Raw genomic sequence first — 25,132 nt, forward strand, 5'->3', positions numbered from 1 at the left:
ATGGCAGTCTTTTATTACAGAAAGATATAATAAATACTCAGAACAACTTCATTACTTGAACATTTCAAAATGATCAAAGAATCTCAGTGTCATCAGATTGTTGCAGGGGATTATTTTTAAAGTTACTTTTTAGTGGCACCCTGTCTTCAAATGAAATTGTTCGCAGAAGCTTGGTTTATAAAATGAATAAAAGCAGAGCTAATTTGGTTGAACTGGGCCGGGGTTGGGTGCTGTGGCGCCCCCATCTGGATCTACCTTTCCTCTGCAGCTCTTTTCTCTGGCTTGGTGGTGAGACCTCTGAGCTTTAGAGCAGCCCTTCTGGATGACCATTGGGTGATACGGACTCTTGTTTCTGGCTGCTTCTGGAGTTAGGATTTTTTTCTTTTTCTTTTGGAACACTTGGTGCCTAATTTGTAATCTAAGTAGATGACATCTTTTAACAAGAAAAGTTCTGCTTTGCAAAGTGCCATTCAGGTACGTGTTCTTCAAAGATAGCCTCTTACTATATGAACAACATTTTGCTTTTAAGACTTAAAAGATACATTTTTCTTACAAGAAAAAGGCCAAACACAAATATCTTATCATACAAACAACTACAGAAACATGCTATAGTGACATTAAAATCTGAATCACAAAAGAGGTAAAACAATTAGTATGTGCAGAAAATATTGAGGAATATTGAGGAATATTGCCAATGTCTTCTTGCTTTTTTTAAAGAAAATCTTAATTGGCATATAAGGAAATGGCTTGGGATGTTATATGCTGCGAGAATATTTTGAGTCCTACGTAGATGTGAAAATATATATACATATATATTTTGCTACACATACAATTTTTTTCCCATCACAGTGAAGAAAATTCAGTCAATAAAAAGGTTTTGCAGAGGCCAAGTCACCTTTCATAGCCAATGTACAGGTAATGGATTGGGGCGGTTGACATTTCTTTCTGTGGTATTTTATAATTTGAGCTATAGGACAACTTTTTAAAGACAAGTGTCCACTGGAGCCACATGACTTGGGGCTGGGCTGCAAGAACCACCTTGAAGCTTTGAAGGGTCCAAATGTGTCCTAGCTCTTCGATACACCTCTTTGTGGCCATGTAATATAGGTCGCACTGTGTGGGGTGGGAGTGGGAGGACATGGTGATGACCAGAAGCACCAAATGCTACAAAGCAGTGAGTGAGCGTGCAGTGGTTTGAATGGACCTTGACCGGTGCGTGAAAGGTGCTGATGTCCTGTGGAAACAGGTGCTGCTTTTCATACTCACGTTAGAGTGCCTCCCTTAGTTTAGGAGGTGGGCAGTGTGCCACACACCTAAATTTGCAGTCCTCTCACAAGTTCTGAATTCTTAGCCCTTGAACTTTTCTTCTTAAATAGCTAAACTTACAAGCTAGTGAAGTCCTACTTCTTTTCATGAGACTGAGACAGCTGAGCTTTATGTATAGCTGGTGTATTAGAAGAATTTGGCAGGAGCCTGTTCCTGCATGATTTTCAGACATCCATTTGATAACACTATAATGAAAGTAATCGAGTTTGGAAGGCGGTGGTAAGTGTTTTGGTAAGATCCAGCTCTTCGTTGGCTTGTAGCCCGAACGGTTTCCTGTGGCCTCTTATTTTCCCCTTTAATTTATAACTATAACAGAATCTTGCCCCCCACCTCCCTCGTCCCTACCCCTTCTCTGTTCATAACAAATCAGAAGGCATCTTCTCTTTCCAGTTTAGGGTTTTGTGATTGCTTATGTAAAAGCTGAACTGTTCTCTTTCGCCCTTGCTTGGCCCTCTCCAGCCCCTTGGGTCGTTGCTCGGCTGAGTGTCTGTGATGCTCAGCCTCGAGCTGGACTCCTTGCTTCGCCCCCTACTCAGGTCCAGCACCAAGGCCTGCCTTTCTCCTGCCCTGGGCGGTGGCTGCCAGATGTGGACTCGTTTCTCTTCTAGACTCAAACTACAGAGAGCAGATAGTTATAGTGAGAATTTGGAAATTAAAAGTGGGGGGCCAACTGGAATAAAAATGAGAGGTATTTAGGAATCTAAAGGATTAACACGTAGAAGGAATGCTTGATTTTAGACAGGTTTTCCCTCAGAGGAATGCCTAATTACAAGAAACACTTTCCAGCCATTTCCATCTATTTCAGCTGCATATTTTGCCTATGGAAACACAAGGGAGCCTGTGCCCTTTATGTTGTGTTTGGTTAATGGATGGATCTGACTTGCTTGTTGCCCAGCGTTTCAATTTGTGTCGAACCAAATGAAAAGTGCCGTCCTCTGTTAGAGTCTGTTAGACCGAAACGCTGAATTCAGCCAGTAACTGCTTAGACGTCAAGGACAGCTCTTTGACACTTAGTATTATTAGTAACCAGCCAGCTTGCTCTGTAGGGTAAAGAACATGCGGTATGTGAGAAGTGCTCTTAGGCCATGAGCACGATAATCATAGGAAGTCACTGCTTGTATTTGCAAGGCAGACTTCATTCGTTTAAACTGGGACTCTGATCTGCATCCTTTCGCCAATTCTAAATAGAAAACGAGCCGCTGCCTGTTGTAGGAAGGCGAATAAAGCCCACGTGCTCAGACTGCGGGGGTGATGGCTCAAGCCGGCGCCCTGCTGTCTGCCCAGCCCTGCTGCAGCCTGCCGTGCGGGGTGGGGTCACTGCTGTGCGAGCTTCAGTACGCTGCTGGCGCTCTCACCACAGCCCCCACCCCGACACTGACCGTGGACCCCATCCCTCTGCTCCTCGCCTAGGCAGCCCTACACCCATCACCGCCATGTGGGCCATGCTCACCCTCGGGAAGGTCACGTGGGCCCCTGCCTCTGCTTTCTTCTATTCCTTTTCAGCTCAGTGTAGAGCCTGAAATCTTTCTAAGGTTCAAAAGCAGCCATAGATTTATTTAGCTTTTTATCTCATCATCCTAATCTCTCTGTTGGTTTGATTCTGGGCAAGTGACTTCCTCACATTGGTACTCTCAGGAAAACAGACTTTTTATTCAGTCTTAACACTGTTGACATTTCATTAATTTCATAGTTTTCTAGGAAGGTCAACCTCAACACCTGCTATGTGCCAAGCAATTGACTCCGTGCTTTGCTGTCTGAGCTCATCCACGTGCTACCTGCACCGGGTCGCCTTCTCCTTGAACTCCTTACCTAGCAGGCTCAGATGAGGACTTGCAGGTGGCTGATGTTCAGGCTCATGAGGTTTGCTGTCATGTTTGCTGCCACGTGAGTGATGGCCCATCACCCCTGGAATTTTGGAAAGGTGTAACTACATGACCCATCTGCAGGGACAGAATGTTAGGAGAGAATGTACTAATGATGAAAGGAGCACAGAGAATTAATGAGAACGGGTATGTATAATCCACTGTCCCTAGAAAGATGATCTTTTATTTAATTATAGTGCCATTTTATCATGCTGAGATGACAAAGATCTGGAAGCAGTATTTTCTCTGGCTGGTGCAGGTGTCCACTGAGGCTGCATTTTTAAATCCCTATTTGTTGAGCTACACATTAGCACAGACAGGGTGGGTCTTTGTCATGTTCTAGCCTCACCAAGTCTGGAGGGAAATTTAGCCTTTCTTTGGGTCAAAGTTAGGAAACAAAGTGAAAAATGACAAACACAACCTATCAGAATCTCTACAGAGTGACTCCCCTTCTCTTTTTGTCCTTTACCATTTAAAAAATGCCACAATTATTAAATATTTGGAGGTTACATGTGCCAGCCTATTTGAGGAAACAGTCCACTTGGGGATCCATGGTCTCCACAAGACCCTTTTTGGTCTCCATATTCATGCATAGACCAACGGGAAATTTTATTTACATGTGTTGGTTACAAACTAGTGTTAGGCTATGGGTCATCTGTGCATGGTTACAAAAATCAGGGTTCCTGGCCAGAAAAAGGAGTCTGTGCTACTGTAGTTGGAATATCTGGAAGAAATGGGTTGAATGTTGGGGTGTTTTTAGGGACAAGGGACAGAATATAGGAATGTGAGAAAATTTAAGCCACATAGTCGTTTATGGGGCCACTAGCTTTGCTCACCGACGGAGTCCCTGGGTGTAATGTATCTCATGTAGTGACTTTCCCACATGGTGTGGCTCAGGGCTCGTGGTCCAGCTTTAATATGCATTCCAAGCATTTGGGAAGACTGACAGAGATACAGGGTCTGGGCCTTAGGACCAGAAATCCTGACTCGTTTGTTCTGGAATGGAGTTAGCTATGCACTAGCCGTGGACCACACTGAGCAACTTTGTCTAGCCCACCACCACCTTGTGTGTTTTAAGCTATATTTTATTACTAAATGAGTCAGGCGAGAGTGTTTGACTTTGATTCTGATCGTAATCTCCGATGCAGAGGACTCATAATCTCCAATGCAGAAGACTCATGATGGCCTCAGGTATTTTCTGTGTTCTTTGCCTCCTGAAATGTGTTCCACTCAGCCCTACAAGCTTCCTCCCACATGTTTGTTCAGAATGTAGCTCCAGGCCAAGGACCTTAAACTTTTACCTTGCTCTCTCCTTCCCAGTGGACAGTGAGGGGAGGACACGTCTCAAGTTGCCAAATGGGCTGTAAGGTGGGGGTAGCATGGCTATATTCTAATATCCTGGGCTCTTTTTGGGACCAGGAGGCTGGTTCTGGCCCCTGTAATGTTTCTAGCACCAGGGGGGAGGTGGTTTGGGACACCCCTGCACCTGATCTGATCATGGGAGGCAATCTGAGGTGGGGGAAAGAGTGCTGAGAGGGAATCAGGACTACACTGGACAGTGGTGCAGTTCACGTGCTGAGCCAAGTAAGTTTGGGTTAAACAGCTGATTTCTTAGCTTGGGTTAAAGCTGAATTTCTTGACTGCAGGACTTCGAAGAGCCTTTGACATGGAGTGTGTACTGCCTAATCTTAAAAAAGGAAGTATGAACAGTGTTTTTAAACACGTTTGACCATGAGACCCTTGTGTAGTTGAATAACCTACCAACTCCTCGCTGTATGCAGTTAGTGAAATGCCGACCTTGGAGTTACAATCATTGCACTTTCTGACCCTGTGTCATTGATCTACTGATTCTCTCTGGGCCTTCATGTATCCTCGAGGAGGAAACACCATTCCTGATGGGAATTCAGAGAGAATTCCTGATGGTGCAACACAGAATGGGTGGAGGAGGAGACCTAATCTCACTCGTTCTGGGGGAAGTGAGGGCCTCTTCCTCCTCTGGGAACCGGCGAGGATTCCCAGAGGAACCTGTGGTCTGTTCTTGGCTGTCCTATCTGGGCGTGAGCTGCATTTAAGGCTCCCCCCACCCCCCACCATTTCTGTTGAGTTCTGAAAGGCCTGCTTGACATATGGGGTCTGGTTTCTTTCTGTGGGCCTCAGGACTCCCACCATCGGCCAGGCATTGGGGGCTTTGCCTGCCTGGCCTGCGGGGCGGCCTCAAGCCTGAATGGAACTACACGGGTAAGGTTCCCCTTGCTGGGCTTTTCTCCTTTTGTTTGCAAAAAGATTATTGCCTCCAGTATTGCTGAGGTCTGACTACAGCCCCTGCATTTGAGAGATGGGGCAAGTTCTAGAGGGGACCTTTGCCCACAGGCAAGCAAAACCTTACAAGAAGAAATGTGAGAACTAGCTGCTCGCAGACATCTCCCTTGGTCATCTGGGGTGCGGAAGCAAGCATCTGGGTGGGCAGGGCGATGCGATGCCTGTGGGTAAGGCCCATCTGGAGGATGCTGGAGGCGCTCCGAGGCCCACCACTTGGATGTTGCAGATGGTCAGAGTAAAGGAGGGGGGAACATATACAGATAGTCAGTTCCTGGGCCAAAGGCATTTAGAAAGTACATTATCAGGCCGTCCTTTCTGGTCCCTTTAGGAACTGAGGCTGAGAAGGAAGATGAGGCAGCAGAAGGGAGAGTTCACAGCACCCCCCGTGCAGCCGGGGACAGCGCTAGTCAGAGAACAGGCTGGCAAAAGACTTCCTCAGGTTGCGGATGGTTTCGGCCTTGGCCTCATCTTCACTTGGGGTCCCGCGCTGGGAGGTGTCAGATGTGCTGAGGCTGTTGGTCAGGGACTGGGATTTGCTGAAACAGAAAGGCGAGGGGGTTGGGGGCAGCAGGGCCTGGACTGCGGAGGGAGGGAGTTGCAGGGGCTTGCCTGGAAGCCAGCCGGGCGGGCCGGTCCTCACAAGGGTCAAGCCCAGGAAGCAGGCCTTCTAGCCCCTCCATGCTGCTGGGGCATCACACACATTCTGTAACCTGCAAAAAGGTATCCGCCTTTCTTAGGGTCAGAAATTGGGGCTCACAGCAACAGGGTCCACAGCTCACATTCTTTCCACTAGCCCAGGCTGCCCACACGGCAGGCGTTACTTGGGAGCAACCCGACCACCCCTTCCGCCCGTGTGTACTAACCCACTTCGTAAACTGTGAGGTGCTGTCTCAATATCAGGTCATGGTTGCTCCTCCTATACTTTCCAGCACTAGTTGCGGAATCAGGAGGCCTGTGTTCCAACCCTGCTCTGCCATCTGACCCCTCTGGCAAGCCACACTGCTGAGGGCCTCCTCTACGTCACCGTGAAAGGGGGGTCGGCCCAGCGCACCCTCAGGCCTCTTCTAGCTCTGTCACTCTGGCTTCAAGTCTCACCTCTTTCCTGAAGGCTTTGGTGCTGATTGCAGCCTATTTTGAACTTCTGAGGGGGCCTACTGTTTGAACTGCAGTGTTTGAACCTTTGTGCCAGCCTAGCGAGAGGGGACAGGGCTGTAGAGATGAATGCGATTCAGGCCCTGCCCTCAAGAGGTTCACAGTCTAGTGGAGGTGACAGACACAGGAAGAGATGATATAAACTGGTCACAAGTTTAAGAGATCCACACACGTTCTTGTCATCACTATAAAAAATTGAAATCCTTTTCAAAGCAGGGACTGTCTTTTACCCCTTGCTTATTCCATGTGAGGCCTTATCCAGGACTGGGCACAGAGCGGGTATTTAGTAAGTCCTGCTGACTTGAACCAAATAATACTTCAGAGCCACAGACCAGGAGATTTAAGTGTGTCTAGCTAGATTACCAAAATGGTGGTGTCCAAACCTGGCATAAGTCCCAAAGCCCTCACCTGTCCTGTAGTTAGCCGGGCTGCGTCTTCTCGCCTGGTGAGAGTCTGTCACAGATAGCACTTGTATAAAGCCAGCAGTGTTCTAAGCGCTAGTTGTGCAGAAACTAATTTTAACCTTTGTAATAATCCTGTGGGGTAAGTACCAATTTCCCAATTTTCATGTGAGGAAGGAGAAACATAGAGGTTAAGTAACTTTTCTGGGGCATGCAGCTTTTAAGTGATAGAGCTGGCATTTGCACCCAGACAGTCTGACTCAGAATCTGTGCTGTCAGTCACTCTGCCTTATTGCCTGGAGGGCGTCTTGCTCATAGCTATCAAACTAAAAATGCATTTATCCTTTGATCCAACAATACCATTTCATGCATTTTCTCTACAGCTGATCCTGCACACATAAAAATAGCATGTGTTTAAGGTTATTCATCACAGCCTTCTTTGTAAGAGCAAACCATATTTCCCTGTATAGTGGGTTAATTAGACAAATCATGGTACAGCTATACTGGGGAATACTATACAGCTGTGAAAAGGGAGCACGTCAGTGAACTGAGTAGAAGAGCTCCAGGACTTCTTAAATGTAAAAGCAAGGAGCAGTATGGGGAGGATAGTGATTACTACCATTTGTGTAAAAAAATAGGGGGGAGGGAATCAACATATATTTTTATATTTGCATAAGGCAACACTAGGGGGACATGTAAGGAACTCACAGAATTGGTCACCTCTGGAGAGCAGGAGGCAAGAAAGCATCGGATGGGAATGAAGTGGGGGTGAAGTTTTTCAATACATACTTTTGATATCATTGACATCTTTTAGATCTTTGAACCATGTGAATATATTAATTAAAAAAAATTACAGGGTAGCATGATCTATGGAGTGGATGTCCTGTGTCTGTTGCTAGCTCTTTTACTTACTCTTACTTAATGGTGGAAACTGGCAAATTATTGATTTCTTTCTCTCAACTGTTTACTCATCTGTAAAATGGGGATGATAATAGTTATAAACTCTTAAGCTTGTGAAAATTAAGAAAAGGGCCAACTATGTAAAATGCTTGGCACAGAGTAGATGATAGCAGTGAAATGAGGATGAGGCCCATGGAGAGAGAGAGGCCTAGCTGAGAGCCGACACCGACCGACCGGGGGGTGGTGTGGGGTGTGTGTGTGTGTGTCCCTCTTAGACATTCCAGCCCCAGAGGCTGCCAGATGACTGCAGCCATGTGAATGGTCCTAGGAGGGTAGGGTTGCTAGATTTAGTAAACAGAAATAGAGGACACCCAGTTAAATCTGAATTTTAGATGAAAAACATACATGTTTTTAGTGTAAGTATATCCCATGCAGTATTTGAGGTTATACTTACACTCACGGTTTTCATTATTTATCTGAAATTCAAATGTAACTAGGCTTCCTATATTTTATCTGCCAACCCTACAGAGGAGACCACCAGAGGAACCACCTACCTGAGCCACAATCGTTGAACAAAGGAAATAGTTGTTTTCTGAAGCCACTAACTTTCAGGACGGTTTGTTAGGCGGCAAGAGATAACAGATGCATCTACATGTGGAGGATCATGGTGGGGCCAGATCTATACTCTCACCTTGCTGGGCCCTGCCCGCCATCTGAGTCCTCCCCCTTAGGCCTCCTCCTACCCACTTAGGTCTGTGTGAGGCCTCTGTGAGCTTTTGTCCCTGCGCGCCGGACCCTGAGGCAGCTCAGCTCTCCTGCACCCCAGCCCACCCTCTTCCTTCCCAAACCAAAGCACTTACTTGAGATGGGGGTGGGGCGGTGCTGGCTTCGACTCTTCGCCCTGCTGGGAGGGGCTGCGGCCTTGAGTGGGGGGCCGGGGCTGCGAGGTGAGGGGGGAGCCTGGCTTGCAGGCCTGGTTTGGAGCACCGCCACTGGATGCCCGGGACAGCTGTGGAGATGGGGGGCTCAGGGGCTGCTGGCCTTGTGGGGAGAGCCTCTGTTGGCAGGGGCTCCCAGATCTTGAGGGCTGAGGAGACTGCGCTTGGCGAGGTCCCCCTACAGGGCAAAGCAATTACTACATTCAGATTTTTCTTAGGCTGAATACGGCTGTGCACAGATGTTGCTTCAAAGATGCTCATTTACAGTGAAAAACTGAAAACAATATAAATGCCTAACCATAGGGAAACTGATTAGTGACATTAAGAGGCATCTATGTGAAGGAATATGCTGTGGTCACCATGTACAATGTGGCAGAATAATATGTAACCTGGGATATTATTAATATATGCTAAGTATATACTGCTAAACAAAAAAGCAGTTTATAAACCACTACATACACTTTTATTCCATTCTGACACATATAAAGCTATGTAAAAAAGACTAGAAGGTTACGCTAAAACCAGTGTGTCTCAAACTTTCATGTGCATATGAATCACTGGCGGATCTTATCAAAATAAAGATTCCAATACAGTGAGGTGCATGGCGGCGTCATGGGGTGAACTGTGCACCCCCACTGCCTCGCACCCTGCACCCACCTCCAGCTCATGTTTTGAAGTCCAAACCCACAGTGTGTGTTTGGAGATAGGGCCTTCAAGGAGGCATTGTGAAATGATGTCACAGGGGTGGGGCCCTGACCCAACAGGACTGGTGTCTTTGCAGGAAGAGATAGAGACTGCAGGGGCGCCCACACGGAGCAAGGCCACACGAAGACAGTGAGAAGGTGCTGTCTGCAAGCCATGGGGAGAAGTTTCAGCCTGCCTGGCACCTTGATCTTGGATTTTCAGCCTCCAGAACGGTGGAAATAAATGTTTGCGGGTTGAAGCCACTCAGTCTGTGACATTTTGTCATGGCGGCCAGAGCTGCCTAGGACGGATGGGTCTGTCATTCTGCATTTCTAACGAGCTCCCCAGTGACGGGCTTCCCCTTACCATGCTTGTAGCCACGAGGCACTGAGCAAAGTTTCCAAAAGGGATTTTAATTCCCGTCCTTTTGCTCACTGATGCTTTCCACGCTGAAAGCATGTTACTTTGGAAACAATGAACCATCCCTTACTTTACAATAGCTCTCTGAAGTTTTCTAAGACTTTCAAAAGCACTGTACCATTTGCTCTAGAGAAAGGGTGGTAGGGAAGATGCCATTGTTTCCATCATATAGAGGTGGAAACTGAGCCTTATGAAGGTTTCAAGACTTGAAGGGCTAGCCACAGAAGCCCCTCGCGGACCCTGGCTTCTCCCTGTCTCGTGCAGAGCACAGAGGCGTCACCTTCAAGCAAAGGAGCATCACAAGCTTGGGGACATGTTAGCCACCCAGAAATGACTTTGAGTGGAATTCCAAGGCCCCAGGCAAGTAAGGTGCCCTCTCCTCACCCTTGAATCCTGAGGGTCAGGGCTCTGAGGTGACTGTGTTCTGCCAAAGCAGACCGGCTGCCGAGGGCACGCCTGCTCCTGGGAGAGTGGGTGCCCCAGTTACTCTCACCAGGCTTTTCCAACACCACTTTCCATAGATTGGAGACTGAGAGTAAAGGGGCCAGGGCCCGTCTCTGAGCCCCTTCACAGTGTGGCTTCCACTCCCTTGAGCTCCCGAGTCTCTCCAAGCACCTGCTAGATCCCTAGCCTTGGGCTGGGCACCCCCACAACAGCTCTCTGGATTCTGCACTATTATTCCCAATTTTACAAAGAAACTGAGTCCCATACATACTGTGACCTGCTCAAGGTGTTACTTCTAATAAAGAGCCAAGATTTGAACCTGGATCTCTGACTCAAAAGCCCTGTTTTCTTTTTTCTTTCTTCTTCTTTTTTTAAAACTATACCACACAGGGCTGCCCAGAATCCTCATTGTGCAAATTAAGAAAAGGTGCTTTCCTCCAGTGCGGGCAGCTCTGAGCCAGTTGCAAGGGGAGCTAGCACCAGATTTCAGCTGTCCTCCTGCTCAGATGCCATCTCAGCTGGGCACATTTGCCAAGGGCACGGCCTGCATTTCTGGTGGCCCTGACACCACACTGGCACCAGGAGTCCCAGGTCTTGACTCAGGCCTTGTCATTAACTTGCCCTGCAACTGTGGGTAAGTCACCTCTCTCTGGCTTCTGGGTCATTGTTTGTAAACTGAGGTCACTGGACTAGCCATCAGACATCCCGCTCAGTTTTAACATTTCTGGGAGCTTGTGCAGCACTTTCTAAGTTGGATTGAACTGCAGCTGATTGCACATGGCTTTGATTCATTCTTGACCTCTTTCATGACTGTGTTCCAGTAGACTGGAGGGCCCATTGATCTCAAACTCACACACCTAGAGAGCCAAGCAGGTGCATAAATAAATAAAGCAGGTGCATGTCAGAAAAATCACATGGCTTTACAATTTTTCCTACTTGAGATAAAAACGTAGTTCAGAGACCAGTTTCTCTCTAAAGAGGTGCAAGCATAAAGAAAACAGCAACTGACACCGTGACACTGTGAAAGTGACAATAGGCAGGAGTAGGGCTTGAGGCAAATGGAGAAGCCCTTGACCTGTCCCAAGGAGCAGCTGTTACTAAATATCAGCGTATACTTGCCATGCAGGAGAGCAGGCCCACTGTTTCTAGAGCTCCTGCTCTATCAAAAGAAGCTGGGAATCTAGATTTTTATGGAAAAGCTCCTGATTTTTAAATGTTGGCTCATTTTTTGCTTTTTAAACCCACTGCAGGTCAAAGAAAACATGTTTTCTACTTTTACTTTTATCTTAAGTGCCCCCTCCCCAGGCCAATAATATCTTGGAAAATCTGGATACTCATTCATTCATAACTATATGTTGAGTCCTTATTACACACCTGAGATACATTTAAATACACTAGTTATTTCTTTCAGCTTCTTGGTAAACCAAATCACATAGTATTTTTTATTTGAGCATGTACCCAAAACATTAACTTACATGTACAAAATATTTGCCTCAGTACAGGATTGGTGCTAAACATGATGAGGCTCATTAAAAGGAAAACTTCACTTTTACTCAGTTGAAAATGAACGGTGAGTTCAAAAACAAGTTAATGTGATCTTGTTATTTTGGGAACTCAATGAAAGCATTGTGTTTTGATTAGCCTTGTTATTTTTAATCTGAATGTTAATTCAATGAGCATTTTCTTTAATTATCTTAATTGGTTTTCAATGGATTGTTTTTCAACTCACTCAAAGTGTGTTTAGCCTCATGTCCCTTAAAATAATATCTCTTTATCAAGCAGGTCTCTACTCTGAGCCAGAGAGGAAAGCGGAATACAGTAGCTCTCTGTTTTAGAAGCACTCTGTTCAAATGTGCTTTAACAAGTGAGTCCTAGGGCAGAGTGGGAAAGAAGAGGGAAGGGCGGAGGCACAGCCACGAGGGTGGCAGGGTGATGGATCAGTAGTTTTTGAACATTTATAACCATAGAATTATGGCCGAAGGGTAGAAGGGGTGTATTAGTTACAATAATTATTAATAAATGATACTCATTAAGAACAACATGTAACTGTAGATACAAGTTATTAATGGTAAGCTTAGAATAGTAAAAGTGATTATAGTTACAAATAGTAAACTGTTGGCAGTAAGAGCCGTTATCTACTAAGCACCAGCTCGGTGCCAGACACTTTTACCTGCATTACATCATGGCCAGCTCCCCATAACTAAACAGGGCAGCTGTTAGCTCCTCCTTTATCACTGGGGAAACTGAGGCTCAGAAAAGTGACATAACGTGCCTAAGACTGCAAAGGCACCAGGACATGGAGGCAGATTCAAATGTGTTTTATCTGCCTGAGGAAGAATCCCAGTATATGTTGGGCAATTTCCCTTTTCTTAAATGCTTTCTGCCTTTCCAAGAAGAGAAGCACAGACAAGAAAAGTGAATGGGGCATTTATCTAAGACCTGTGGGAGAGGGAGCCAGGCAGTGCCAAAGGCCGATTTCCCCCCAGACAGTGACTCCGTTACCTCACTAAAAGCCACTGGGAAGCCCACAACACATTTTGCAATGCTTTCTTTCTGACGGGTTTTTAAGCAGATGCTTAAGAGATTGCTGTGACACTGCCTGGCCTGGCTTCTTGATGCAAAGCTGTTCTGAAGCTCCAAGGGGCCCCGGGGCAGGGAATGTGCCTGGAAGGTTTCTGACTGCCAGAGAGGTGGTCGCGGATTTTCTCCCCAGGCCTGTGCGTGAGAACACCCGAGCAGCTGCCGTGCCGTGAGGAAGGTGGTTATTCCCACCATTTCTTTACATCTCATCCGCAGAAGCTTATCCATTCTTTAATAAATGGTGGCACTGACTCAGTGATGCTGGAATAGTTTTTGAGGAGGAATTTCAATCAACAAGGTTAATGTTGCATTTCTGTCTCTCTCACTGTAGCTGGTTGGCTCATAAATCTATAATAGGTACCACTGGAGGCTAGGAAACAGACACTTTTTAGAAGATCAGAAAGGCCAGACCCGCCATTCTCTTGTGCTTTCGTGGGCAAAGCCTCAGCGTCCACCTCCATAAAATGGAAATACTGCTGGACGGCAAAGTGGCTGGGAACTGAAAATAAGAACATAGATGGGAAGGTTCCTAGCACGGTGCCTGGCACATGCTAGGTACTCAGTCAACTCCCCATCTTCCCTTCCTCCTTTCCTGCCCTTATGGAGGTGACATCTCACAGTCTCAAGCATTCTGCAGGTAGAATACATTCTGCAAGGGCATGTATTCCAAGGATACAGCCTTAATAAGGATCTTCCCAGAGAGCCTTTTGGAAATCACACCTGGACCCCTCAGTGCCTTTCAGCATCCCCACTGGATGTTTCTCCGGTGACTGGTGGCAGGGTCGGCGGGGGATGGGGGGGGTCCTACCTTGTGTGGGTGGGCGTGGCTGTGGCTGTCCAGGTGGAGGCCCCAGCTGGGTGGGCCCCGGGGATTTCGCTGGTTTCATCTGCGGAGCCTGGTGCAGGAGAGAAAAGAAGCCTGTTGTGATCACCACAGCCATTTGCTGCCTGGGTGGGAGGGCAGGATTTTTAAAGATCTTTGTATTATTGTGGTAAAACTTATGTAAAGTGCACAGTTCACAGCATAATGAATTTTTACACATTTACACATCTGTGCAATCACCATTCAGATCAGGACAGAACATTCCAGTGGAGAGGGCTGCCCCATGCCCCTTCCCAGCCAGTGGTCCCCTAAAGTATACCCATCTTTCTGAGGTCTGTTATCATAGACTGCTTCTTATGGGGAGGGTGGGGCGCAGGTTTTGAGACTTGTTTTTCTAGAAAGCTGGGGAGCTAACAAATTCTTTGGAGAATCATCTGGTAATCCGTGGTGAGGCCTGTGGAAGGGAGGAGCTATGTGGGGGCTTGCTGAGGTGGGGGGATGGGGATGGGAAGACACAATAGTCTCCATTGACTGGTGCCCTGGGATCACACAGAGGGCGTGTGTGTACACATGCGCGTGCATGCACACACAACCACACACACACACACACACACACACACACACACACACACACACACACACACACACACACACACACACACACACACCCTGCTCCCTGCTCAGGCCAGGATGGAGGGCACGGAGGGGACAACCGGCTTCTTATGTTAATAATTTCTGCCCACAGATGCCCAAAACCCAGCTGAGACATTTTCTTTCCAGGACAGTGGAAGGAGGAAAGGCCCCTCAGAGCCTCCCAGCCTCCCCCATCAAGAGCAGGGGTACATGCCCTCCCCCATGCCCAGCGTCCATCCATACCCCATTCCTTTCTCCCCACGTGGCTCCTTCCTAGGGCTATCTCCTTTGGTCTGCCCATGCCCAGACAGCCTGGCATTTCTCATGGCTACAAAGTCCCCTTGGCTTCTAAGGACATTACCCAAGGCCTCAGGGGTGAGGGCACTGTCCCCCCTGGCAGCAGGAGTTGGCTCATTTTGGAGACTACGAGGTCGGCCATCAGCTGTTTGTCCTCTTCCACGTGCTCTCCAATCAAGGGCATTGAGCTGTCCATCACCTGAAGGAAAGAAGTGGGGAGGCCTGAGGGACCCCCATGCTAGGGTGGCCCAGCATCTGGGCGGGGAGCCCCAGGACGGCGGGCTCAGGGCTCAGGACAGAAGCGACCACTAGATGGCGATGCTGTCCACGCAAACACCCAGCCCAGTGCTCCAGCTGGGAACAGTCCCGGTGGAGACATGCAGTTCCCCCCAGTTCAGTCACTCCCTGGATTCAGTGCCATTCAGCCTACATTTGCTGGAGTACAGAAACGCAACCGAGGCCCAGGGAGCCGTTGCTGACCTTTTCTGCTCTTTTCTTTGGGGAGCTGGTCTCCACCCCCTCCTTTCCCACCTTGGCTCCTGCCCAGGATTGGGGCTGACCTCCTGAACTTTGGTCCAGGGGCAAAGCTTTCCACAAAGCCGGAAGCAGTGAGGGTGGGGGCTCCATCATGACGAAATTTAAAAAAAGCCATGGGTTCAGAGAGAAGAGGGAAGAGGAAGGGCCCTTTCCCCAGGGCTCTGCAGGACATACGCCTGGAGTGAAATGCGTTCCCCTGTGGCAGCGAGGGCTGCTTCTCAAAGGGGCAAAGTTACACTGGCAGAGGGCCTGACAGAGAGTTGCCCATCCTGCTCTTTTTTGCAGATGGGGCCCAGAGATGGGAAGGGATTGCCCAGAGTCAGGCCAGCGGTCCAGGTGATTCCCCGGGCATGGGGGTGCGAGGCCTGGGTGGGCCCTCTCTCTCCTTCCTGGCAGGAATCCAGCCTCTTCACCCCGCCGCACCCCCCAGCAAGCCTGCGGGCTTGTTTCCCTCTTTCCAAGGTTCTCTCTCCATGCTCAGGCCACTCCCTCTGCTCACTGGTCACCTACCGCCTCATCCTTCCAGGAACACCGAGCTAGCCTCCCTCTGGGAAGCCCTCTGACTGAGCAAGCTCTGGCGGGTCACCACTCACCTGTATTCCCCTGTCCTTGCTTTCCTGTCCACTGGACAGCTTACCCCTCAGTGCTGTCACCTCCTGTTTACTGTGTCTCCCCGGCCAGACTGTGGGCCTCCGCAGGCGGGGATGGGCCCTGCGTCCTGGCAGGTAGTTCTGCCCTCATAGCTACTGTGTGGAGGGATGGGAGGTCCTCGGTCCTCGTGTAAGTCCTGCTCATAATGGTCGGGGACTATGAAGTGCCAGGTTTATAACTGAGTATTCCGTCTGTCCCAAGCACTATTCTAAGCACGGGGTGTGGGTGACTCCACAAAGCTCGTGAAGAGATCTTTCAGACAGGTACTATTACCATCCTCATCATAATTATAAGGAAACTGGGGGTCCCAGAAGTAAGCAAGTTCAAGGACGTAGCTAGCAAGCCATGGGCCTTTCCTTTCTCCCCAAGCACTGGAGCAGCTCTCTGTGGTACGCTCTGGGAACAGGAAACCGGGGTGTGCTGTGGACTTGCTGTGGGACCAAAGGCAGGCCACTTTCCCTCTGTGGCTCCGCTGTTTTCCTCAAGCGTAAACTGAGGGGTTTGGGCAGCTGTGAAGACCCTGCTGGCTGGGACTTTTAGGGGTCCTGCCGTGATTGGGAAGCTGAAAAGCAGACTCAAGGATGGGAATGCTGATTTTAGCACTGGTCCTGAAAACTGTCCTCAAACTGAGCTCCTCGTGGTGTGGGCCTGGAGCCTGGGCACCCTGGATCCCAGTGCCTGGCACGTGGACAGTCTGTGTATCAATGAGGGCTGAGCTGAGTAATAAACATGGAATCTGTCTACATGCACACAGCCTGTCCTTTCTGCCCCTGCCCACCCCATTCTGCTCTGGTTTCTGTTTCCTATGTTCCCTGCAGTGGGAAACAGCCATCACAAGGAGCCTGAGGTCAGAGCATTCTGCAGTCCCCATGGTGGACACTCTGGTCTCCCCAGGGAAACATTTTTTCCAGCGAGCAATGTCATCCCCTGGACAGGTCATGCAGGACAACTTCAAGGGTCCTCCCCCTAAGTATTTTGCTGTAAGGATCTTCACAAAACATGTCACACAAATTTTCTGTTCTCACCATAGAGGTGGCTGAAAAAAACACTATTTCTGGATTGCTTCTGCTTTTTTTTTCCTAACTAGGGAAAAAAATGCCTTTTATCTTCCTGGTAGCAAGCTCCCTATCTCCCTTGACCCTGCTGTAAACCCAAAAGCAAGGGAAACAATTTCACAATGTTTCTGAGAGAAAAAAAAAAAAAAAACAATCTGAAAAGCCATCTTACTTTCTTTTTTTTTTTCTGGAACATTTTTGAGAAGTTATATTCTTGTTTTTTAAAGTTCAAACCCACTAATCGGGCTTAAAAAAAAAAAATGTGAAAGGTCTTTCATCCCTGACCCACTGGATGTCTGGAAGCAGGAAGCCTGGGCCCACGGGAACAGATTTGTGTTTCCTAAGAGGGAAAGTTGTGGAACCTCAGAAAGACAGGAGCTTTGGGGGACAGAGACCATGCTAATACAGGGGGAAGGGGTACCTCACAGTGGGGAGGAGAGGGGAACCCAGGAGAGTGTCTGCTGATGGCCAGTTACCTCTCCGGGAGGAAGTTCAGGAGGCAGGGTCCCTGCTACCATGTTCACTGCTTATCCCATCACCTGGCTCAGGACCTGTGCCCAGCGCAGGGTCTCAGCAGTGAAGGAATGAATGACTGCTTGTGTCCTAAAGCTGAGCTCACGTCTGTAGGCCCAGCAAGGAGAGGCAGAGGCAGCAGGGCCGTAGGCATGGGGCCGCCCCTGGCCTGCAGCTCCGGGCGTCCTCGGGAAGGTGGGGGCCTGTTCCTGCGGGGAGCTGCCTGCCTCTGGCTCAGATGCAAGCGTGCAGACCCGAAGTTCTGCTCTTCTGAGAAGGGGCCAGTGGGGGAATGCTGTTATGGCAGCCAGAGGGAACACGGCTCCTGGACTGGAGGGGAGAGCTGTTTTCTGGAGCAGAACTGAACCCACAAATATAGATACGACTCCTCTGTGGGAGCTTCCTGGCCTTCCCTGGGAGGGTTGAGGGACTGTGTCCATCCTGACTTGCTCCCCTTCACATCCAGGAGCCGCTGCTCCCTGGCTGTTGATGTGGCTGGCCTCCTGGCATGGCTGGTGGGGCTGGTGGAGAAGAGCACGGCTCCCCCCCCACCGGGTCACCTGGTCCTGCCGCACTGTGGTCCTGGGAGGGGTGCAGATGTGCGGGTCGCCGCAGCCATGTGCTTCTCATTAGCCGCCCATTCCCCGCGGAGGGGGCCGCTGCAGGGTTTCCTCACATGCCCTGGCCTTGTGGCAGCACCGCCCCCTGCTGTGGTGTGAGGAGAAGGCCAGGGAAGGGGAGCCCTGGGAGGCTGGGGAGTGGGAGGGCAAGCTGTGAAGGTGGCGAGGGGGGCACTCTGGAGCCCGGGGGTATCTTCAGGGGAAGGCAGAGATGTGCGGGGTTTGGGGGAGCGGGGCAGAGAGCAGGACTGTGGGACCTGGGGGGACACAGGCATCACGGAGGGGCAAGGGGTTGTGGGGGTGGGAGGAGCATGGAGAGGAAGCTAGTGGGTGGGGGAAAGGAAGGTGTGGGGCTGCAGAGACATGTAGGTGACAGTCCTGGAGGATGGCAGGAGGTGTGGGCCTGGGGGAGGCACAGATGCAGGAGGGTGTGGGAGGTTCTCGGGCCGCCACCACCCCTCTCCAGCCCCTCTTACAGTCACATTTCCCTACGTCACTCGCGTCGGCCACACCCCACAGCTGTATCCCCTCTCCCAGTTCAGTGCCCTGCCGTTACTTGCTTAGCCTCCGTCTCCCCCTCCAGCCTACACACCCATGTGTCTTGCTCACGGCTGTGCTGCAGGGCTGCATGCATGCCTCGCCCACAGAAGCCTCCACGAACCCGTTTGTTGAGAGCAGATGCAGGGATCTCTGCATGGTGACTAGGGAAGTGTGCGCTCCTTATACAGACAGACTGAGGAAATTTAAGAGGCCCAACAGGACAGAATCTTGCTGACGCTTGGCCTGATGTTCTTCACCTACCTTTAGGATTGTGGGTTGGGGAAAGCTGTCAAGCCTCATGCCAGGAACTCTCGAGGCCCAGCTCTGAGGCCCTGGTCATGAAGGTTTTAGCTGCAGCTGGGGGCAGCGGTAGGGAGGTGCATGCAGGCTGTGGGTGAAAACCTCTGGGAGCCACTGGCTGAGGCCTGGGCTGCATGTGCCCAGGCTGTGGGCTAGGCCGCCGCTGGCCAGGCTGGAGACCACACCCCCTGGCAGACCTGCCTGGGCAGGACCAGGCCAGGAGGAATTCCCGCTTCGTCCCTCACCTCAATGATGTAATCTCTGCCATCCTTGCTGTGAACAGCCTTGACAGCACAGACGTCCAGGCCGCCAAACATTTCTGAACAGCTGTCCACCCACAGCCTGTACCTGCGGGGATGGACAGACAGACAGTGAGTATCACTGGAGATAGCAGGGCGGGGGGTCAGACACACCGCCGGAGATACAGAAAAACAAACGGAAAAACAGGCTGTGGGGCCCACTGTGAAGCCCAGGCACTCTATCAGAGATGGAGAGAGATAGTAAGAAATAACAAGAGACCGAGAAGCAGCAAGAGAGACAGAGAAGCTGAAAGAGACAGAGACCACAGAGAGGCAGAAGGAGAGACAGAATGGGTAAAAAAAAAAAAATGCAGAGACGTGATGGGCAGTGAGAGAGAGGAGGCAGAGAGAGGGAGAGAGAACAGAGGGAGGGCCTGGGGAGCAGGGGTGAGTTGGGAGAGATCTCAGACCCGGCCCCCTTCCCCACCCCCACCCCAAGGGCCTTGCTGGCTTCACAGTAGTGGGGAGCTTGCCCTGCCCAGTCTGGAGTCATCTGGGGCACCCCTGCATCCTTTTCCCTTGGGAAAGTTGTTTGAAGGGCTCCAGAAAGCCCTCCCAGGCCCAGCCTCCAGGCTCAATGAGGGCGTGTGGGGGACAAAGGGCCCATTCTCCCCTGAGCCTCGGGTGGGCAGGCCGGGGAGCCTTGCTGGCCGCTCCTGCAGGGCCGGGGTCCTGGCCCTCCACACCCGCTGGTTTTGTTCCCTTTCCAGCCACTTGAGGGCTGCAAGGCCAGTTTGCTTTGTAGGGGAGAGAGAGAGTGAGAGAGTTCAGTGCTGGACTTTGACCCTGCAACAAGGAGCTGGCTGTATCTGCAGACATCTTCCTGGGCTTGCACTCAGTTTCCCTTGTGGTGGCCAGATTTGGGAGTCACAGGGGACTTTGTATCAATGTTCTTGCTTCTCTCCCCACTCTCCCAGTCACAGGGGCATGTCTGCTCTGAGATCTATTTGTGTCTCTGAGCCATGAGGCCTGGAATGAGGAGACATCATGGCTGAAGTGCTCTTAGAACCAACTCTCTCATCTTATCCACCAATGCCCACTGGGGCCCAGAGAGGGAGAGTGGCTTGGCTAGGTCACACAGCAAGACAGTCACAGAGTCAGGATTACCCAGATAGCTGGGTTCCTAGTTCAGTTCTTCCATTCAGCTGTAGCTAGAAGTTTCAATGAAATCATTTACACAAAGGGAATGATGAAAACTCATGCCTGCTATGCTCCTAACATGTGCCAGGCATTTGGGGGGTTCTCATTCTTTCTGACCTCTACAACAGCTCTGCTAGGAAGGTTGGACCCATTGTACCAATGAAGAGACTGAGGCTCTGAGAGGTTAACAAGTGACTGTGCTGGCTTCCAGACCTGGACACTGTCTGACTCCACAGTCCAAGCAGGTCACCCTTCTGCTCAGTCTGAACGCATCACAGCCTGTGAGGGAGACCTCAGCACAGGAGACCAGTGACCTGAGCTGGCTACCAATCTCCTCAGTAATTGTGGGTGAGCTGCTCCCTCTTGCAGCCTCAGTTTCCTTGTCTGGAAAATGGGAAGGCCTTGGTGTGATTCTGGTCGTGAATCCGAAGCACCAGGAGAGGTAAGCAAATGAACACACAAATACATGGCCAGATCTTAGGGGGCCTGCTGTATGTTAGAACAGTTTCTCTAAGTTGTTAAAGCTACCCATGCGATTCTTCTGTGCAGCCACATTTGGGGACAATGTTTGTCCTTGGAGCTCTAAGAACCCCCTGGGCTCTCGGATCAGGGTCCCTGTGTGTGGCAGCAATGGCTGACTGATGGGGCACCTCCAGCTAAGGGAGGCCTGTGCTCTGAGATACCCTCGTAAGTTGGGTTCTTCTTGATGGAAGACGGAAGTCTGGACGTAGGCCCAGAGGCAGCTGATTTCTAGAGGCTGTATGTAAATGGTGAACTTCCTGGTCACCTACAGGCTGTCTCTCATGGGGCACAGGCTCTTCCCTCCCTGCCCCCTGCCCCGGGAAGGGACTTCATGGGTGGAGCAGTGAGAGAAAGACTAGGGGGCACAGAGTCCATGCTCCCCTCTGGCCAGGCGGACTGGCACTGACCGGGCCCCCCCATCGGCTTTGCCCAGGAGTCAGGCTATCTTCCAGGCAGGTGAGCCACCAGGAGGGGCCAGGGCCCGTTCGTGGATTTTCCCCTGTGGAGACTGACCTGGGAGCTCTGTCCCAGGCCTGCGGGGCCTGCCCATGCCTTTGCAGAGGGAACGTGAGTTCCAGGCTCCGGCAGACCCACTCGCACAGCAGGCTCTTGCAGCGCTGGCCCAGGTGGCCTGGAACTGAGCAGGGCCGGGGGCATGGCGGCCTACTGGGGACCTCTGTGAGCAGGCTGGGGAGGGCTGGGTGCACACTCTAGAAGGGCCATGGGAGAATGAGTGCCCATGAATACCCACTGGGGGAAGGAGGGGGCTACCCCAGGCTGGATGATTCAGTGGAGCAAGGTTATGAGCACACCCACCCGAGACTAGGTAGCATAGGCGGATTCCCAAAATGAAGACAGCAGCTGCCACCTGGGGCTGATGGGGAGGGAAAGAAGGCAATTTACAGTGGCCCTCCCTGCCATGGGCCACACCTGGGTTAGGGACCGGATACACCTCTCCCATTTGGCACTCTGACATTTAAGAGGTGAAGAACTTAAGAGCGTTGAAGAAGTTCAGGAAGGTTAGTTAACTTACTGTAGGTAACAGCTTGGAAAGGGCAGGACCACTGATCATCTTCTGTCATGCCCCCTCCTCAGCCTAGAGCCCGTGACCTGGGAGCTCCATGAGGGCAGGGACCACGTCTGTCTTGTTTGCCACCCTTTCCCCAGGGCCTCGCTCAAGAACTGGCTCCCAGGTGCTGCTCAACCGGCAAAGAAATAAAGGGATGCTTCCCAACTCCTGTTCATTCTTTACAACATGATTCTGGCACCACCTCCTTCAAGAAGTCTTCCCTGACCTCCCGCTCTCCAGTCTGTGCTGGCTGCCCCTTCTCTGTGCTTCCTCTCCAGGCACCCTAAGCTCACTTTCCCCCAACATCCCACACTGTCTCCTTCGTTAGCTGGGGAGCTGGGAGTGGACCTCTGTAGCTTTAGCCTGCACATTTATTGTCCCTCCTATCAAAGCCTTTTTGCTATTTCTTTGTGTCATACCTCCCTTCCCAAGTCTCCCTCCGTCATTATTGCTATGTTGGGGTGGTCCCACTCCAATCTCCAGGGGCGGAGAAATGACACAGAGCTATCCTATCATAGACTTGCAGTTTTCTGGGACCTAGGGATTGGTTCAGGAATGGTCATGTGACCCAAACAAGGCCAGTCAGTGAGTAAGGCTCAATTCCAGGCTTTGGTTCAAATGGTTGGGTAAGAGAAGTTTTCTTTCTGTTGGACTTGCCGCCATATGAGTGAACTGGCTGAGATGGAGCCAACAGAGAAGAAAGCGGAAGTGAGGTGGGTAGAATGTGAGTCCTGAAATGTTACCTCTGGAGTTTTCATTGCCACAAGCCAATAAATCCCCCTTTGTCTCAAACTAATTTGATTTGTGTTCTGACACTTGCAACAGACACAGAATTCTTAAAGGGAAGGAATGGGTCTTTTCATCTTGATCTCTTGAGTGCTCAGTGCCACATGGCATGCAGTAGGCACTCAATCAGTGTTCACTGAATGGATCTCTCTGGCCCCAAAGCCCACACCCTATCCCCTGTCATTGCATGCTTGCATGACGAGGGCACCAGGCACGCAGGAAGAGTGTGTGTGTGCTGCCCCTGAGAGCAGCTGACTGGCCCCTCTTCAGGTGAACGTGGCTCACAGCAGTGTTTACAGGGAGAGGGACCCAAGGGAAGGGACTGGCTGCCAGAGTGCCCCTCTGCCACATTCATGACTTATAAGAAACCCACCTCTCCCTCCTCCCATTGAGATGGAAGTAAGTCTGAGAGAGGAGGGGACATCCGGTAGCCCTGGTGCTTAACAAGGATGCTTCCATGCGGCTGTCAGAGCACAGGAGGGCCTGCAGAGGACTCCCTGTTGTCTCCCTGCAGCAGCTGGGCAGAGCTGGAGAGACCCCAGACTTCAAGGGTCAAGACACCAGGGTTCTACTCTTAGTGCTGCCATTGGTCAGCTCTGTGACCCTGGACAAGTCACTTTCCTTCTCTGAACTTTCTTCTCCCACCTGTAAAATGGGGTTATTAAAATATCTGCCCTGCAGGTTGTTGTGCCTAGGAAAGTGCCCTGTGGGTAAGAGGCACTGGCCGGAGGGTGAGGTGGCATTACAGGCTCCTCACTGTATTCCTCAGCCACCTCCCATTATGGCTGGTGCTTCTCCCTGGAGACGGCCTTTGTCTCTTACCTCTCTGTCATGGCCACCTGCTCCAGCATGGCGGAGCCTGTGTTGGCCTTCCAGTTTCCAGAGATGGACGTTCTCCTGTACCAGAACAAACAACACACGGGGGGCGTTAGGGACGCCTGCTCTGCTCCCCTCCGTTCCTTTGGCCCTCGGGAGGTTCCAGTGCAAATATCTGGCTCACATTATGGCAGGTATTCTGAAGTGCACAGCTGTCCTCAGCTTTATTTTCCTGTGTCTATTTTCCTTTATCTTGACTGCCTTACTTATTTGTTGGATCTTACGTATCTTTTCCTAAGCCACCTTTGAAATCCCATAATCAAATTTAAAAAATGCCTTCACCATCAGAGGAAATCCCCTAAGACTTGGCCTCTTATTTTTAAAGAACTAGGGCAGTAGTGCCCCCCAGTGATGCTGGAATTTGTTAAGGGCCCCACAATGCAGGGAAAATGATCCACGGAGAGAAGCGATTACTTTTCTATGGGGACGCACGGGAAGGCGTCTGGGCTCCTCACCCCTCTCTCCGTTTGCCTTTCCTGTTCCAGCCGCAGCTGACGTCCCTGCGGGTGCTCTCACCCGCATGGCTCTTTCCTGTGTTGAGGCTCCCACCTGGGATCTTCTCTTTGCCTGACCCAGTCTTTGTCTCCATCGTTGCCTCCCTAAGTCTTGTTCCTCCTGCACGTTTTCACCTGAAATGTGACTTTGCGGCAGCCCACCTTCCCCAACTAGAGCAGCCGCCCCGACGCTATGCGCTATACCAATGTTCAGGAATGCTCATCTCACTTGTAATGACTTCCTTACCTTCCTGTCTTCCCTGAGGGCAGGGGACATGTTTTACTCATCTCCTGTCTCCCCAGCGTCCAGGGGGACCTGGCATGCAGTAGGTGCCCGGTAACTACTTACAGGGTGAGGAACTGTGCATAACTGGGTAAAATCCACACAAACTCTCTCCATTGGCATAGTGGGACTCAGCATGTTGTGGAGATTAGCAGGTGGACTAGAGAGGGGAATCATTACAAAAATATGCCCTTCTAAAACAGAAAATAAAATGTATCGGGGTGGGGGGGACAGCAGGTGCTGAAAATTGACGGTGGTTGATAGGAGCTAGAATTACTAAGGGCTGCACGGACATTGATAAGCTTTTGTCAATTCAGATTCATTCAAGTTCAGCCCAACTCAATTCAGCTCAGTCTGACAAACACCCCGTGGGCACCCTATATCTGGAGTGCTGGATGAGCTGGAGCCTGCAGAGATGACCTCTTCAGGCTGCTCACTACCGGAAAGGCTGGACTAGCCTAAAACCAGAGTAGAGGTTAGTTCACATGAGGAATGACGAGCAAAGGAGAGCCCAGGGTCACTTGCTGTGGCCCCAGGAGGCGGCCTCCAAGATGCACCTCGGAGGACGGGTAGGGATTGTTACAGTGCAACCTGCGTGGTGGTAAAAGGTAAGAACTGACCTGAGTCAGGCAGATAGGAGTGTGAATCTTGGTTCCAGCATTTTCCAG

General features: G+C 50.5%; 1 protein-coding gene across 3 annotated transcripts in view; it reads right to left on the bottom strand.

Annotated features, from left to right (window-relative positions):
- Positions 1 to 134: 134 nt before the first annotated feature.
- Positions 135 to 25,132, bottom strand: part of SYN3 (synapsin III) — a 443,027-nt gene continuing 418,029 nt past the window's right edge. For 2 of the 3 annotated variants that reach the window (XM_017652294.3, XM_017652295.3), the window contains exons 9-14: positions 23,634 to 23,708; positions 19,241 to 19,343; positions 14,844 to 14,978; positions 13,835 to 13,922; positions 8,821 to 9,076; positions 135 to 6,043 (exon numbers count right to left, since the gene is read on the bottom strand). In XM_017652294.3, coding sequence (XP_017507783.3) covers positions 5,911 to 6,043; positions 8,821 to 9,076; positions 13,835 to 13,922; positions 14,844 to 14,978; positions 19,241 to 19,343; positions 23,634 to 23,708 — 790 coding nt within the window. In that variant the 3' untranslated portion in view covers positions 135 to 5,910. The other variant, XM_017652297.3, reaches the window with a different exon arrangement.

This window comes from Manis javanica, chromosome 10 (assembly GCF_040802235.1).
Source record: "Manis javanica isolate MJ-LG chromosome 10, MJ_LKY, whole genome shotgun sequence".
Classification (NCBI taxonomy): domain Eukaryota; kingdom Metazoa; phylum Chordata; class Mammalia; order Pholidota; family Manidae; genus Manis; species Manis javanica.